Source organism: Aquarana catesbeiana, linkage group LG02 (assembly GCF_042186555.1).
Source record: "Aquarana catesbeiana isolate 2022-GZ linkage group LG02, ASM4218655v1, whole genome shotgun sequence".
Lineage (NCBI taxonomy): Eukaryota > Metazoa > Chordata > Amphibia > Anura > Ranidae > Aquarana > Aquarana catesbeiana.
The window spans coordinates 17,093,238-17,111,128 of record NC_133325.1 but is presented as its reverse complement, the minus strand read 5'-3'; the positions used below and the strand labels follow the sequence as shown (position 1 = coordinate 17,111,128).

Below are 17,891 nucleotides of genomic sequence, written 5' to 3'. Positions count from 1 at the left end.
TATATATATATATATATATATATATATATTTATAATAAATATATAGAAAATATATATGAAAATAATACATTGAAAACTCCTTGAGGACAGGGACTGATATGACTGTACAATATTAGTACCTGTGATAAATATATTACTATATAATATAATATAATATAATATAATATAATATAATATATATAAATTTAACAAAATGCAGTGACGTATGTTTATATATATATATATATATATATATATATATATATATATATATATATATAATTATCTATATATTTTTTTTTTAATAATTTTATGCAATGAATTAGCACTTAGCTACCAGAGCCATATTTCCCATTTTTGCAGACATTTTCAAATGCACATTTTAGGCCTCAAGATTAGTTAAACCTGCAAGCATGATATATTTTCTGAAAGTAGACACCCTGTGGAACTGTTTGACCCCCCCCCCCCCCAAAAAAAAAACCCCACCAGCCGCCACTGTCTACCAGCCACTGTTTATAAACGGCACTGGTGGTTGAGTAGTTAAAACGGACTAAAATCCCAGTGTAACTTCCCCTTTATTAGCTTTGCAACAAAGTAATCCCAATAAATGAGGCTAACCCCCTCCCCCATATGGTGATGATGTCATAGTAGAATTATAACCGGTGTTTGTTCCTGAGATCTGAGATGACGTCTGTGTGATTAGATCTTTCTGTGTGTTACAGCCACAAAAGATAAAGATATCCTGGTGCTGGGGGAGAAAGGCAGGTAAGTCGCTCCACCATCACTTCTGTATTTAGTGATCTGAGCAATCCCAGAGACGCAACAAGGAGCCCTTTCTGGGTTATAAAGGTTCCCATCAATATAGAGACCCTGCCCACCCGATCATAAGATTCTATGCGCCTTTAAAACATATTTTATTCACGTTCTTTATCTGTAAAATCCTCCTTTGTGTTGACATACAAGAGCCAAGTCTGCTGCCGGCTGCCGCTGCCAGGTGCCGCCATCTTGGATGTGATGTCAGCAGCCCCAGAGCTGTCACGCAAGTAAAACTCTATAGTATTCCCCTTAGCTCCCCCTCTGACAGCAATATAAAAACTCATGTAGGGAAGTGAGCAGGGCCATCTTTGGCGCAGGGCAAAAGGGGCAGCTGCCCTGGGCCCATTCATTAATATGAGGCCCAAAGCAGCTGCCTCTTCAGCCACACTGCCTGCAAATAGATGATAAATGAATTTGGGTGGGCCCAAAAAAATGTTTGCTCAGGGTCAAATCAATGTTAAAGACAGCCCTGCAAGCGAGGGGCAGGATGGGGGAGCTGGGTCAGCACAGACAGTAATTAGTTGGACCAGCCTCGTTTTGGATTTTAGGTGTTTACATGTTTAAAACTTTTTTTTTTGCTAGAAAATTACTTAGAACCCCCAAACATTATATATTGTTTTTTTTCTAACACCCTAGAGAATAAAATGGCGGTCATTGCAATACTTTTTTTGCACCGTATTTGCGCAGCGGTCTTATAAGCGCACTTTTTTTGGAAAAAAATCACTTTTTTGAATAAAAAAATAAGACAACAGTAAAGTTAGCCCAATTTTTTTTTTAATATTGTGAAATATAATGTTACGCCAAGTAAATTGATACCCAACATGTCACGCTTCAAAATTGCGCCCGCTCGTGGAATAGCGTCAAACTTTTACCCTTAAAAATCTCCATAGGCGACATTTAAAAAATTCTACAGGTTGCATGTTTTGTGTTACAGAGGAGGTCTAGGGCTAGAATTATTGCTCTCGCTCTACTGGTCGTGGTGATACCTCATATGTGTGGTTTGACCACCGTTTTCATATGCGGACGCTACTCGCGTATGCGTTCGCGAGCTCGTCGGGACAGGGCGCTTTAAATTTTTTTTTTTTTTTTTTATTATTTATTTTACTTTATTTTATTTATTTTTTCACTGTTTTAAAAAAAAAAAAATTTGGATCACTTTTATTCCTATTACAAGGAATGTAAACATCCCTTGTAATAGAAAAAAGCATGACAGGTCCTCTTAAATATGAGATCTGGGGTCAAAAAGTCCTCAGATCACATATTTAGACTAAGATGCAAAAAAAAAAAAAAAAAAAAAAAAAAATCGTTTAAAAAAATGACACAAAAAAAATTGTGCCTTTAAGAGAAGTAGGCGGAGCCGACGTAATGACGTCGCTCCGGCCGTCCTATGGTATAGAGACGGGTGGGGGCCATCTTGGCCTCACTCGTCTCTATACCTCAGCAGTGACAGGTCCCGATCTTCTCTGCCGCTACCGACGGCTCCAGTAAGCGGCGGAGGGCGCGGGAGAGCGGCGGGAGGGGGGGTTGCACCTCTCCCGCCGCCGATAACGGTGATCTCACGGCGAACCCGCCGCAGAGACCACCATTATCGTGTACAGAAACGCCGGCCCTAAAGATGGATACCTCGGTTGTGGCAGCAGCTGCTGCCGTTACCGAGATATACATCTTTAAAAAAATGACGTATATCTACAGTGGCCGGTCGTTAAGGGGGTTGTGCTAAGGAATTGACTTCCTATACAGGTGAGAATTGTTAGCAAGTTCAAAGGCACATTGCAAGTCAATAAAACAGTAATTTACGGAAAGAAAAAAAACAACGCAAGTAAGCATTTAAAATACTTGATATGAATTTGGTGACAGGGTCTCTTTTAAACATTTAAAAATAAATATGAAAGCTGTTTCCCTTTAAAGTGGCTGATTCAAGGTGACAGGTCTGTTCGGACTCCCCTAATTGAATGTGTCCCTGTAGGATTACCTACATGCAAGGTGAGAAGAAGCTGGACTTCTCGGGGTGGGTGTCTGCTATCCAGAAGGCCAGCAGCACCTCCGGTGACACCCTGTCGGAGCAGCAGCTGACGGACTCGGACGTGCCGGTCATCGTAAAGCTATGCATCGATCACATTTCCCGATTTGGTAAGTAACTGGAATGTTCCCGGATGCATAAACCTAAGTGATCGTTATTGCTGGATACAGATAAGCACAGAATTAAAAATGAAGCTGTTTGATCCTCGTGGGCGGGTACAATGTATTACTTCATATTATGTCATATGGTGGGCTGGGTATTTTAAATCTCCGCTCAATACAAAAACTGATATATCTCTATGCATTTCTGGATGTGGTATCCTAACGCATGCATTAACCTGCATACATTAAAGTTTAATACAAAATTAAAATACAGCAGTGTGATCCTCGTGGGCATGTAAGGGTGAGCAGAAAAATCAAAATGCAACAGTGTGATCCTCATGGGCAGGTAAAGATGAATGCAAAAGTAATAACAGAAAGGTGACCATTGCGTATCTCGGGCAGGTAAACAGGAACACAAAATCAGAATACAGCAGTGTGACCCTCATGGGCAGGTCAAGGTGAACTCAAAGTCAGACTAGAGAAGTGTCAATGTCATGGTCAGGGGTGAGGCTCGGAGACCAGTAGCTATAGCAGTAGAGAGGCTACCACCGACCAACTGGATAAGTGCACAAGCAAGTCACCCTGGCAGATGACATGGGCTCACCTGAGGTGTGGAGGTCTAAGTACTAACCGGTTTTCACCAGAGCTCCTGATGGTGGGGATGGGTTTTGCTACATGTTAGTACTAGGGATGAGCTTCGTGTTCGAGTCGAACCCATGTTCGACTCGAACATCGGCTGTTCGATCGTTCGCCGAATTGCGAACGTTATGGGCCGTTCGCGCTAAATTCGTGTGGCGCGTCACGGCCCATAATTCACTGCGGCATCGCAGTGCATTGCTGGCTGATGATTGGCCAAGCATGCACTATGACCCGCATGCTTGGCCAATCACAGCGCCGTCAGTAGAGAGAGCTGTAATTGGCCAAAGCCAGGGTGGCTTTGGCCAATTATGGCTCAGGGGATTTAGTACACACCCCACACTATATAAGGCCGCCTGCACGGCGGCCCTGTGTAGTGTGTGTTCCGGTGTGCTGAGAGATAGAGAGAGAGAGAGACAGTGTCATTTGATTTGAGTTAGATAGATTAGGCAGAACAGTCAGTCAGTTAGCTGCACTTACAGTGTATTGTGTATATATATGCATCCCAGGTGTTGCATATATATATATACACTGTATTCAGTTTAGCTAGATCCGTTCCTGTTATCTTCTATCTAGACTATTTACATTTAATGCAGTGCGTCCTGCTCACAGTGTTCAGCTAGATCCGTTCCTGCTATTTACATTTAGTGCAGTGCGTCCTGCTCACAGTGTTCAGCTAGATCCGTTCCTGTTATCTTCTAGACTATTTACATTTAGTGCAGTGCGTCCTGCTCACAGTGTTCAGCTAGATCCGTTCCTGCAATTTACATTTAGTGCAGTGCGTCCTGCTCACAGTGTTCAGCTAGATCCGTTCCTGCTATTTACATTTAGTGCAGTGCGTCCTGCTCACAGTGTTCAGCTAGATCCGTTCCTGCTATTTACATTTAGTGCAGTGCGTCCTGCTCACAGTGTTCAGCTAGATCCGTTCCTGCTATTTACATTTAGTGCAGTGCGTCCTGCTCACAGTGTTCAGCTAGATCCGTTCCTGTTATCTTCTAGACTATTTACATTTAGTGCAGTGCGTCCTGCTCACAGTGTTCAGCTAGATCCGTTCCTGCAATTTACATTTAGTGCAGTGCGTCCTGCTCACAGTGTTCAGCTACATCCGTTCCTGCTATTTACATTTAGTGCAGTGCGTCCTGCTCACAGTGTTCAGCTAGATCCGTTCCTGCTATTTACATTTAGTGCAGTGCGTCCTGCTCACAGTGTTCAGCTAGATCCGTTCCTGCTATTTACATTTAGTGCAGTGCGTCCTGCTCACAGTGTTCAGCTAGATCCGTTCCTGCTATTTACATTTAGTACAGTGCGTCCTGCTCACAGTGTACAGCTAGATCCGTTCCTGTTATCTTCCTACTGACAGGCAGGCTTGTCTGGTTACAGTATATAAAGCTACCTGAAGAAAATTACAGGTGTTCTATTTGATCCTATTAGTACCACGGTCAGGCAGCTAGACTATTTACATTTAGTACAGTGCGTCCTGCTCACAGTGTTCAGCTAGATCCGTTCCTGTTATCTTCCTACTGACAGGCAGGCTTGTCTGGTTACAGTATATAAAGCTATGAAGAAAATTACAGGTGTTCTATCCCAGCTTAGTGCAGCTACAGGCCATTAGTATGTCTGGAAGGCCAAGAAGGAGAGGCAGACAGTCACAAGCCAATAAGAGAGGGCAAGCAGGCTCTGTGTCTAGTGCTGGTCGTGGAGACGGTGCATCCTCATCAGCACGTGGCCATGGGACACGCTTGGCCTTTTTTTCGGCAGCTGGCCATGTTGAGCCGCAACATGCGGAAGACTTGGTCGAGTGGATGACCAAGCCGTCCTCATCCTCCTCATCCTCTCTCACCCATGCCCAGGGTGCTTTGTCTGGCAAAGCAGCGGCCTCTTCCCTCAGCTCAATGTCATCAGTGACTCCTTCCCTAGCTCCACCATGTCCTCATGAGGATTCCCTCGAACTGTTTGACCACAGTGTTGGGTACATGCTCCAGGAGGATGCCCAGCGTTTGGAAGGCTCTGATGACGATACTGAGCTCGATGAAGGCAGTAACATGAGCGCGGACAGAGGGGGTGCCCAAGAAGGACAGCAATCTGGCAGTCATGCTCCCCCTGCTGCAGCATACTGCCAGGTTTGCTCCAGTGATGAGGAGGGAGGGGATGATGAGGTCACTGACTCAACGTGGGTGCCTGATAGGAGAGAGGAGGAGGAGGAGGAGGAGGAGGCGGCAGCACATCACCAACGAGGCAGGATGCCCTCCAGGGGCCAGCCTAAGGGCAGCACATTGACTGCATCACACCCCAAAGCTCCACATGTGCAGGGCGCTGCAGTCTCTGCGCGTTATTCAAAAAGTTCTTTGGTGTGGGCCTTTTTTGAGACGAGTGCATCAGATCGCACCGCTGCTATTTGCAACATATGTCTCAAGCGTATCTCGCGTGGCCAAAATATCTCGCGCTTGGGTACCACATGCTTGACCAGACATATGTTGACCTGCCATGCAGTTCGTTGGCAAGCGTATCTAAAAGACCCACACCAAAGAACAAAGAGGATCTCTCCTTGCTCCTCATCAGCTGAGATTTCCAACCCCACTAGACCTTCAGTCCTCTCTGAGACCTGCAGTGAGAGGAATGAAGGTGTAGAATTAGGTGTGTCACAGCCAAGTACTTGTGGGCAATCTGCTTTTGGTACACCGACGTCAGATTGTACCAGGCAAATTTCCCTGCCCCAGCTGCTGCACCGCCGAAAGAAGTTTGCTCCCAGCCATCCACATGCCCAGCGGTTGAATGCTAGCTTGGCAAAATTGCTAGCACTTCAACTGCTGCCTTTTCAGTTGGTAGACTCTGCCCCCTTCCGTGAGTTTGTGGAATGTGCGGTTCCTCAGTGGCAGGTACCCAAACGCCACTTTTTCTCACGGAAGGCGATTCCGGCTCTCTACCGGCATGTGGAAGGCAATGTCCATGCCTCGCTGGACAGGGCGGTCAGCGGTAAGGTGCATATTACCGCTGACTCATGGTCCAGCAGGCATGGACAGGGACGTTACCTAAGTTTCACGGCGCATTGGGTGACTCTGCTGGCAGCTGGGAAGGATGCAGGACAAGGTGCAGTAGTGTTGGAGGTTGTTCCGCCACCACGCCTCCAAAATGCTGATTGTGACACACCTCTCTCCTCCACCCCCTCCTCTTCTTCTTCCTCCATGGCCTCTTCCTCGGAACCAGCGGTGCTCCGTAGGCGTTCAAGGGGCTACGCAAGTACGCAGGCCAAAAGATGCCATGCGGTGCTTGAGCTGGTGTGCTTGGGGGACAGGAGCCACACTGGGGCAGAGGTTCTGTCAGCTCTGCAGGGGCAGGTTCAGAGGTGGTTGACGCCACGCCAACTTAAGGCAGGAATGGTGGTTTGCGACAATGGCACCAACCTCCTCTCTGCCCTCCGACAGGGACAAATGACCCATGTGCCCTGTTTGGCTCACGTCCTTAACTTGGTGGTGCAGCGGTTCTTGGGCAGGTACCCGGGCTTACAGGATGTCCTGAGGCAGGCCAGGAAAGTCTGTGTGCATTTCCGCCGGTCATATAATGCCAGTGCTCGGCTGACGGACCTCCAAAAGGAGTTTAACCTGCCCAAGAACCGCCTAATCTGTGACATGCCCACCAGGTGGAACTCAACGTTGGCCATGCTGCAGCGGCTGCACACGCAGCAGAGGGCCATCAATGAGTACCTGTGCGACTATGGCACCAGGACAGGGTCAGGGGAGCTTGGTTTTTTTTCCCCACGCCAGTGGGCCATGATCAGGGATGCATGCACTGTCCTGTCACCATTCGAGGAGGCCACGAGGATGGTGAGCAGTGACAGTGCATGCATCAGTGACACTGTCCCCCTTGTCCACCTGTTGGAGCACACGCTGCGTGGAATAATGGACAGGGCACTTGAGGCAGAACAGAGGCAGGAAGAGGAGGACTTCCTTAGCTCTCAAGGCCCCCTTTATCCAGACAGTGTTCCTGCGTGCCCGCCGATCACACAGGAAGAGGACGAGGAGGAAGAGGAGGAGGAGGAAGATTGTGTCAGTATGGAGGTGGAGCCTGGCACTCAGCATCAGCAGCAGTCTTTAAGGGATCAGTCCCAAGAAACACATGGACTTGTACGTGGCTGGGAGGAGGTGGCTGCGGACCATGTCGTTCTTAGTGACCCAGAGGACTCCGGACCGAATGCCTCAGCAAACCTACGCTGCATGGCCTCCCTGATCCTGCAAAGCCTGCGTAAGGATCCTCGTATTCGTGGTATCAAGGAGAAGGACCAATACTGGCTGGCAACCCTCCTTGATCCACGTTACAAGGGTAAGGTTGCGGACCTTATCTTGCCATCGCAGAGGGAGCAGAGGATGAAACATCTTCGGGAGGCCTTGCAGAAAGGTCTGTGCAACGCGTTCCCAGAGACTGGGAGGTTACAAACTCCTGTTTCTGGACAACGTGTTGCTGAGGCTTCGGTCAGTCAAAGAAGGAGCGGTGGAGAAGGTGGCCGTCTGACCGATGCGTTCAGACAATTTTTTGGTCCGCAGCCCCAAGGTATGATCGGTTCCAGCAACCATCGCCAGCGTCTGTTTTACATGGTGCAGGAATACCTAGGGGCAAGATCAGACTTGGACACCTTTCCCACCGAAAATCCTCTGGGTTACTGGGTCTTGAGGATGGATCACTGGCCAGAGCTTGCACAGTATGCAATTGAGCTACTGGCCTGTCCTGCATCCAGCGTTCTTTCGGAACGCACATTCAGTGCTGCTGGAGGCGTGGTAACCGATCACAGGGTGCGTCTGTCCACCGACTCGGTCGATCGGCTGACCTTCATAAAAATGAATGAGTCTTGGATCACCACCAGCTACCAAGCACCTGATGCTGATGTAACCGAATAATTTTTTTTGAAATCTCAGATCCCTTCAAAGACTGCCTATGCTGATGCTGAGTGACTATCCCTGAGTAATTATCCTCTTCCTCCTCAATCATCACGCTGATAGCTTGTAAGAACATTTTTGGTTCTGGGCGCCACCACCAGTGCCTAAGGCACAATTTTTCAGCCCCTGTTTAACAGGGGCGTGTAATTACAATTTTTGATGTAATACTTTGCAGCAGGGCTCGTTCCTGCATTCCAACTAGAGTGTCTGTGAGGGGTTGCAGTGTTGTGGCACCAGCACCAGTGCCTAGGGCCCAATTTTTCTGCCCCTGTCTAACAGGGGCGTGTAATTACAATTTTTGATGCAATACTTTGCAGCAGGGCTCGTTCCTGCGTTCCAACTAGAGTGTCTGTGAGGGGTTGCAGTGTTGTGGCACCAGCACCAGTGCCTAAGGCCCAATTTTTCTGCCCCTGTCTAACAGGGGCGTGTAATTACAATTTTTGAAGCAATAATTTGCAGCAGGGCTCGTTCCTGCGTTCCAACTAGAGTGTCTGTGAGGGGTTGCAGTGTTGTGGCACCAGCACCAGTGCCTAAGGCCTAATTTTTCAGCTCCTGTTCAACAGGGGCATGTAATTACAATTCTTGATCTAATATTTCACAGCAGGGCCCTGTGAGGGCTTACAGTGTTGTGGCCACAGCAACACCTAAGGCCCAAATTTCTGCTGAGTATATAGGGCAGGACCCTACTTTCAAACATCTAACTTACAAACGACTCCTACTTGCAAACGGAAGGAGACAACAGGAAGTGAGATGAAATCTACCCCTAGGAAGGGAAATTCTCTCCTGTAAGAGTTAATATGGGAAAACAATTTCTCCTTTCCACTGATGCTTTCCAATCCTTGTTCCACAAAAAAACCCAAATTTTCAAAAAACATTTTTCATTGGGACAAAAAAGTGAGGTGAAATCTTCTGAAGAGGAGGAAAGACAGCAAAACAAATGTCACAGGGGTGATAACCCTTCCCTATGTTTTCCAAAAAGCTTAGAAAAGATTTTTTGGCTGGAGCTAAACACGTTAAAAATGTTCAAAATTACAAACAGATTCTACTTAACAACAAACCTACAGTCCCTGTCTTGTTTGCACCGCCTGTATACTGCTGTTCAGAGTATATAGGGCCTGGTGGCCCCACACCTTTCCTTATTTTAATTTGGGTGCGGGGTTCCCCTTAATATCCATACAAGACCCAAAGGGCCTGGTAATGGACTGGGGGGTACCCATGCCGTTTGTCTCACTGATTTTCATCCATATTGCCATGACCCGACATGACATTAAACCCGCAAGCAGTTTTAAATGAGATTTTTTCCTTTAAAAATGACATTTGGTGCAGGGACTGTTCTAAACATGGGAAACACGCGTCACTTTACAGGCATACTATAGACACCCCCCAGGTACGATATTTAAAAAAACGGCCGTTTTTAAAAGTTTTTTTTGCATTGATACATGTCCCCTGGGGTAGGACCCGGGTCCCCAAACCCTTTTTAGGACAATACCATGCAAATTAGCCTTTAAAATGAGCACTTTTGATTTCGAACGTTCGAGTCCCATAGACGTCAATGGGGTTCTAACGTTCGTGCGAACTTTCGGTCCGTTCGCGGGTTCTGGTGCGAACCGAACCGGGGGGTGTTCGGCTCATCCCTAGTTAGTACAAGGTTGCGGCCCTCGGGATCGCCCCACCAGGAGGTGAGCAAGCCGGGGTCCAGTAGCAGATATAGCAGGTAGGGACCGAGCAGAAGCGCAATCAGTATACAAGCCAGAGGTTGGTAACAAGTGGTCACAGATTTGGTAGTGTGATCCTCGTGGGCAGGTGAAGAGGAACACAAAATCAGAATACAGCAGTGTGATCCTTGTGGGCAGGTGAAGAGGAACACAAAATCAGAATACAGCAGTGTGATCCTTGTGGGCAGGTGAAGAGGAACACAAAATCAGAATACAGCATTGTGATCCTTGTGGGCAGGTGAAGAGGAACACAATAGTCAGGACGCAGCAGTGTGATCCTTGTGGGCAGGTGAAGAGGAACACAATAGTCAGGACGCAGCAGTGTGATCCTTGTGGGTAGGTAAGAGGAACACAAAGTCAAAATACAACAGGGTGATCCTCGTGGGCAAGTAAAGAGGAACATGAAATCAGAATTCAGCAGAGTATGATCCTAGAGTTCAGGCAAAGGTCAACACAAAATACAGTAGTGTGATCTTCTTGGGAAGGTAAAGGTGAACACAAAGTCAGAACACAACCTTGTTGACAGGTAAAGGTAAACACAAAAAACAAACCAAGTAGTGTGATCCTCATGGGCAGGTAAAAGTAAACACAAAATCAGGATACAGCAGTGTGATCCTTGTGGGCAATAAATTGGAACACAAAATCAGGATACAACAGTGTGATTCTCCCGGGCAGGTAAAGGTGAACACCAAGTCAAAATACAACAGTATGATCCTCATGGGCAGGTAAAGAGGAACAGATGGGCAGGTAAAGAGGATCCGAATACAAAACTTCTTTCCTGGTGGGCAGATATAGGTGACCAAAAAAATCAAAACACAGCAGTTTGATCCGTGTGGGCAGGCAAAAAAGGAACACAAAATTAGAAAACAGCAAGTAGAAGGGAATATAAAATCAGAATGCACCATTTTACAATCCTGGGGGGTGGGTACAGGTGAACACTAAGTCAGAACACAGCAGTGTAATCCTCATGGGCAGGTAAAGAGAAAAACAAAATCAGAATACAGCAGTGTGATCCTCCTGAGCAGGAAAAGAGGAACATAAAATCAGAATACAGCAATGTATGATCCTCAGGGGCGGGTACAGGTGAACACTTAGTCAGAACACAGTAGTGTAATCCTCACAGTAAAGAGGAAAACAAAATCAGGATACAAAAGTGTGATCCTCATGGACAAGTAAAAAGGAAACTAAAATGAGACTGTGTGATCCTGGTGTACAGGTAAAGGTGAATTAAAAAAAGAGTAGTGCAATTTTCATGGGTAGGTAAAGGTGAACACAAAATGAGAATAGAGACGTTTTTTCCCTTTTTGGAAAGTAAAGGTGAACACATCAGTGTGATCCTTGTGGGCAGGTAAAGAGGAACACAAAAATTAGAATACAGCAAAGATGAACCCCGGGATGAGCTCCAACTCTTTAGCAGCATGCACAACTGAACAAAGTTTTGTGTTTTTTTTCCCCAGGTGTGGAATCTGAAGGAATCTATCGGAAGAGTGGACAGAAATCGAAGATCACTAGTCTTCTGGAAGCTCTGAAGAAGGATGCTCGAAGTGTGGCCTTCAAGGAGGAGGAACCTGTGGACAATGTGTCTGACACCCTCAAAAGGTTCTTCAGAGAACTCGGGGAGGGAATATTCACAGAACATTGCAGGCAGTGGTTACATGTAACAGGTGAGAAGACAGAGATGTCATGGTGGATTCGGTTGTCTTGTGTTTTTGTTCCCCAAGTCACAACATAGAACTGACCTTTCTGTATATTGCAATGATGAGGGTGAAAAAGGTGGAAAGTGGTTCTTGGAATTCTAGGGTGTAGCTGAAAATATGGAGTCACCCACCATGTAAATGACTTGGGATGTCCCCAGATACTACCAAATCCCGTCCATCACCAAAATATGAACATGAAGTCTAGTTTTTTGGACACAGAAATATGTGCTGGAAATAGTCTTGATTTTATAATGATTTTTTTCGTGTTCTTGGGGTTTTCCACGTTACCGATGTGATCTTAAAGTATTTGGTCTTAAATTATTTCTGTCGCTCAAGAGTACAGTAGATGTAGCTTGTGCTTATAGGAGGCACCTTGTGTTACAAAACACCCTATGTACAAAGAGTGCTGCACCATAGTCAGGTCTTAGTAAGCGGATTGGGGAGCCATGACATTTATGTCACAAGAAAGTCAGACTTCAGTGAGGGTGTTAGTCCAGGAAAAATTAAAGCACAAACAAGGGGTAGAGATTACTTATTGGAGGGTTAGTGTTTGGGTTACAGGAAGGGTTAGTGTTAGAGCTATGCAGAGGTTTAGTGTTGGTGTTACAGGGAGGGTTAGTGTTTGGGTTACAGAGAAGTACACACGATCGGACATTCCGACAACAAAACCGTGGATTTTTTTCTGACGGATGTTGGCTCAGACTTGTCTTGCATACACACGGTCACACAAACGTTGTCGGAAATTCCGAACGTCAAGAACGCGGTCACGTACAAGACGTAGGACGAGCCAAGAAAAATTAAGTTCAATAGCCAGTGCGGCTCTTCTGCTTGATTCCTTGCATGCGTAGAATTTTGTGCGTCGGAATTGTGTACACATGCTCGGAATTTCAATTTACGAACCAGCTCTCAAACATTTGTTGTCGGAAATTCCAACAGCAAATGTCCGATGGAGCATACACACGGTCAGATTTTCTGACAACAAGCTCACATCAAACATTTGTTGTTGGAAATTCCGACCGTGTGTATGCGGCATAAGTGTTACAGGAAGAGTTAGTGTTGTGGTTAGAGGAAGGGTTATGCCCCGTTCACACGGTCGGATTTTCCGACGGGAAATGCACCATCGGACATTTTCCATTGGAATTTCCGTCCCACAAAATTTGAGCTCTGGATCTCAAATTTTCCGACAACAAAATCCGTTGTCGTAAATTCCGATCGTGTGTACACAATTCCAACGCACAAAGTTCCACGCATGCTCGGAATCAAGCAGAAGAGCCGCACTGGCTTTTGAACTTTATTTTTCTCGGCTTGTCATACGTGTTGTACGTCTCGTGTTCTTAACGTTCGGAATTTTCGACAAGATTTGTGTGACCGTGTGTATGCAAGACAAGTTTGAGCCAACATCCATCTGAAAAAAATCCAAAGGATTTTGTTGTCGGAATGTCCGATTGTGTGTACGGGGCATTAGTGTTGTGGTTAGAGGAAGGGTTAGAGGAAGGTTTAGTGTTGGGGTTACAGAAAGGTTTAGTGTTGGGATTACAGGGAAGGTTAGTGTTGGGGTTACAGGAATGATTAGTGTTGGAATTACAGGGAGGGTTAGTGTTGGGGTTGCAGGAATGATTAGTGTTGGGGTTACAGGGAGGGTTAGTGTTGGGATTACAGGGAAGGTTAGTGTTGGGGTTGCAGGAATGATTAGTGTTGGGATTACAGGGAGGGTTAGTGTTGGGATTACAGGGAGGGTTAGTGTTGGGATTACAGGGAGGGTCAGTGTTGGGATTACAGGGAAGGTTAGTGTTGAGGTTACAGGAATGATTAGTGTTGGGGTTACAGGGAGGGTTAGTGTTGGGATTACAGGGAGGGTTAGTGTTGGGATTACAGGGAGGGTCAGTGTTGGGATTACAGGGAAGGTTAGTGTTGGGGTTACAGGAATGATTAGTGTTGGGGTTACAGGGAGGGTTAGTGTTGGGATTACAAGGAGGGTTAGTGTTGGGGTTACAGGGAGGGTCAGTGTTGGGGTTACAGGGAAGGTTAGTGTTGGGGTTACAGAAAAGGTTAACCTTGGGGTCACAGGGAGGGTTAGGGTTACAGGGAGGGTTAGTGTTGGGGTTACAGGGAGGTTTAGTGTTGGGGTTACAGGGAAAGTTAGTGTTGGGGTTACAGGGAGGGTCAATTTTGGGATTACAGGGATGGTTAGTGTTTTGGGATTACAAGGAGGGTCAGTGTTGGGGTTACAGGGAAGGTTAGTTTTGGGGTTACAGAAAAGGTTAACGTTGGGGTCACAGGGAGGGTTAGTGTTGGGGTTACAGGGAGGTCTAGTGTTGGGGTTACAGGGAGGGTTAATTTTGGGATTACAGGGAGGGTTAGTGTTAAGAGTTATACAGAGGTTTAGCACTGGAGTTACAGGAAGGGTTAGTGTTAGAGCTATGCAGAGGTTTAGCATTGGGGTTACAGGGAGGGTTAGTGTTGGGGTTAAAGGAGGCTTAGGCTACATTCACACAGGTGATTAGGACCGATGCAAATAGTAGCGGCAGAAAAAGCAGATTCCTACTGCGGCTCTTAGCGGCTGGGTGCACCTGTCGACCCCGTTCACTACAATAACAGGAACTACCGCTACAATTTGCACCGGCCTTAATCACCAGTGTGAAAGTAGCCTTAGTGTTAGAGTCATACCGATAGTTAGCTTTGGGGTTACAGGGGGGGTGAGGGTTATAGGGAAGGTTGGCATTAGTTATAGGAAGTGTTAAGCCGTGTACACACGAGCGGAATGTCTGACAGAAAAAGTCTGACGGAGTCTTTTCATCGTCTATTCCAATCGTGTGTAGGCCTCATCGGACTTTTATTTTCGAAAATTCTGACGGACCTAGAAATGGAACATGTTCTAAATATTTCCGACTAAACCATTTCCTATTGGGAAAACAGATCGTCTGTATGCTGTTCCGACGGACCAAAAACGATGCATGTTCTGAAGCAAGTTCGAGACGGAAGCTATTGGCTATTGAACTTCCTTTTTCTAGTCCCGTCGTACGTGTTTTACGTCACCGCGTTCTGGACGGTCGGACTTTGGTTTGACCGTGTGTAGGCAAGACCACTTGAATGGAATTCCGTCAAAATTCCGTCGGAGAAACCTTCAGAGCTTATTCTGACGGTAAAACCGGTCGCGTGTACGCGGCATTAGTGGCTTAGGGCTTACAGGAGAGTTATGTCCTGTACACACGACTGGTTTTTCTGTCGGAATAAACTCTGAAGGTTTTTCCGACGGAGTTCCGCTGAAACTGTCTTGCTTACACACGATCACACCAAAGTCCGACCGTCGGTGACGTAAAACATGTACGACGAGACTAGAAAACGGAAGTTCAATAGCCAGTAGCCAATAGCTGCCGTCTCGTACTTGCTTCAGAGCATGCGTCGTTTTTGGTCCGTCAGAACAGCATACAGTTTTCCCGATTAGGAACTAATTCCATCTAAAAGATTTGAAACATGTTCCATTTCTATGTCCGTCAGAATTTTCTAAAAAAAAGTCAGATGAGGCATATACACGATCGGAATGTCCGCAGAAAAGATTCCGTCGGACTTTTCCTGCCGGAAAGTCCGACTGTGTGTACGCGGCATTAGGGTTATAAAGGAAGTTTTAGTGTTTGGGTTATAGGGAGGGTTGGCATCGGAGTTATAGGAAGCGTTAGTGTTGGGTTTACAGGAGGGTTAGTGTTGGGGTTACAGGAGGAGTAGAGTTGTGGTTATAGGGAGGGTTAGTACTGGGATTACTGGGAGGGTATGAAGTACAAGGCATAGTGTAAGAAAACGTTTTGAAACTATGCCAACCTAGGCATCGGCCCATGGGTGCCCTAAAGTAATTGCAGCCCTTATGTTAGGGTTTCCCCCAGACATTGGGTGGCCATGAGAGATGGGATTGTGTGTTATGGGAGAAGTTTACTGCCAGAGTCCGATGGGCATGACGCAGAGGTCATTTAAAGGAACCCCTTACAGCAGCATCTCCACATTTCTGCTCTGATAGGTTCCCTTTGACCCACTCAGTGCCCAGAACTTATTACATAGGTCATGGCTACACCCCCTTCTAGGTGGCCATTGATGTGCGTAACACCGCTTGGGGTGATCAATAGGTTAAAACAAGTTTGTTTTCATTTTAATGCATGGAAGCCAACAAGGCTCGGATACATCACACAGGGCTGTCAGTCCCACTCTGGGAGGGGGGATGTCATGGATGTGCTGGTGCTCCTTTGTTGTCCAATCAGCAGGCCAGGAGGTGGATTCTGGAGCTGACTATGCCTGTCTGTCATTGGTGTCTGGATCACGAGACTGGCTGAGCAGAATCATTAATTATGGTTGAACAGCTTGCAAATATATTTTTCATGTTTCAGCCCGATTGCTCTGTTAAATACTGTATATGAAAATGTTTTGTTGTATTTGTTCATTGAATAATAAAAAAAAAATAATCAGTTGATCCTGTCAGAAATCCAGTGAGCATCTAACATTTAGTGCTCTCTCTCTAAAGACTACAGAACACCCCCTCCTATGTTGTAGAGGTGAGGAGAGGAGGGGGTGTTCTGTAGTCCAGTCCTAGAGCTACTCCTTCATAGATACATTACAGTGAGTGAGTGTTGTCACCCAAGGACAGGAAGTGTGTTACTAAAACCAGATTAAGAAGGAATATAGTAGCTAAGTGTCTCCTCTTTTCCTCCAGGGATTGAGGATGAGGAGGAGAGAATACGACACTACCGGGAGCTGCTGGAGATCCTTCCACCTGTCAACAGAGCCACAATAAAAGCACTAATCAGTCACTTACACTGGTGAGTATTTATCATTGGGTCAGTGACCATGCTACGGCAGACTGTCAGCCGGAACTGAGCCACAGCACTGGAAGAGTAGATACCAAAATATCTCAGGAAATCATTTCAGGGGTGCATCTTCACTTTCCGAACTGAGGAGTTGTTTGCTCATCTTTGGGGATCCTGGATAGGTGCCTAGGTGGATATTCCAGGGATACAGACTGAACCTTCGCCTCCCATTTCCTCTTGCCTCCTCACCTTCAACCTTCATGTGTCACCGCAAAGATTGGCAGACCTACCTCTGCCTCTTGGGGGTTTCCTGGATCAAGATGTCATTGCCCCATCTCCTGTGTCAGAACGGTTTCAGCAGTTGTGCTCCAACCTGGTCACTGTTCTGCTTGCTAAAGAGAACATCTGTCTCTCTTGGAGCCTGTAAGTCCACAGAGGTCCCATCCTCAGAGAGACTTTCAGTCCTCTGTGGTCAGTAAGGGCGTGTACCTACATGTTCCATTCTTCCAGAACTCTGACGTTTTAGTTTTGCATATAAACCCTGAGTGTTCTCCAAGGTGCTGGCCCCAGTGTTAGCCTGAGTGTGTTCTCATGACATCCCAATTGTATTCACCAGATTTACTATTACTTCCCTTCCCCAGAGAGACTTTCTGGCCCCTTTGGTTACCTAGAACAAGCCCCTGTTCTTCCAGCATTATGACTTTTCTTGCCCCTGTACCCCGGGTGTTCACCAGGGCACTAGCCCCAGTATTAGTCCAAGTGTATTCTTCATACATCCCCATTTCATCCACCAGATCTACCATTCCTTCCTTTCCCTAGAGAGACTTTCTGGCTCCTGTGGTTAGGGCAGATCCCTGTCCTTCCAGCACTATGACGTTTTAGTCTTGTCCCTGCTCTTCAAGTGTTCTCCAGGGTGTTGGCCCCAGTGTTAGCTCAAGTGTGTTCTCATGGCATCCCCATTGCAGCCACCAAATCTATCATTCCTTCCCTTCCCTAGAAGGACTTTCTGGCTCCTGTGGTTAGCCAAGACATGTCCTTTTCCTTTCAGCAATTTTCCATCTCCCCCCTGCATTCCAAGAGTTCTCCAAGGTGCTGACCCCATTGTTAGCCTGAGTGTTTTCTCATGGTATCCCAATTGTACCCACCAGATCTACCATTCCATCCCTTCCACAGAGGGACTTTTTGGCTCCTGTGGTTAGCTAGGACAAC

The 17,891-nt window shown here is 46.5% G+C and overlaps 1 protein-coding gene across 12 annotated transcripts in view; it reads left to right on the top strand.

Annotated features, from left to right (window-relative positions):
- Window positions 1–17,891, top strand: part of ARAP1 (ArfGAP with RhoGAP domain, ankyrin repeat and PH domain 1) — a 324,988-nt gene that overhangs the window by 242,578 nt on the left and 64,519 nt on the right. For all 12 annotated transcript variants that reach the window (XM_073612624.1, XM_073612632.1, XM_073612623.1 and 9 more), the window contains 4 exons: window positions 702–744; window positions 2,762–2,925; window positions 11,653–11,859; window positions 16,589–16,694. In XM_073612624.1, coding sequence (XP_073468725.1) covers window positions 702–744; window positions 2,762–2,925; window positions 11,653–11,859; window positions 16,589–16,694 — 520 coding nt within the window. The remainder of the gene's footprint in view (window positions 1–701; window positions 745–2,761; window positions 2,926–11,652; window positions 11,860–16,588; window positions 16,695–17,891) is intronic.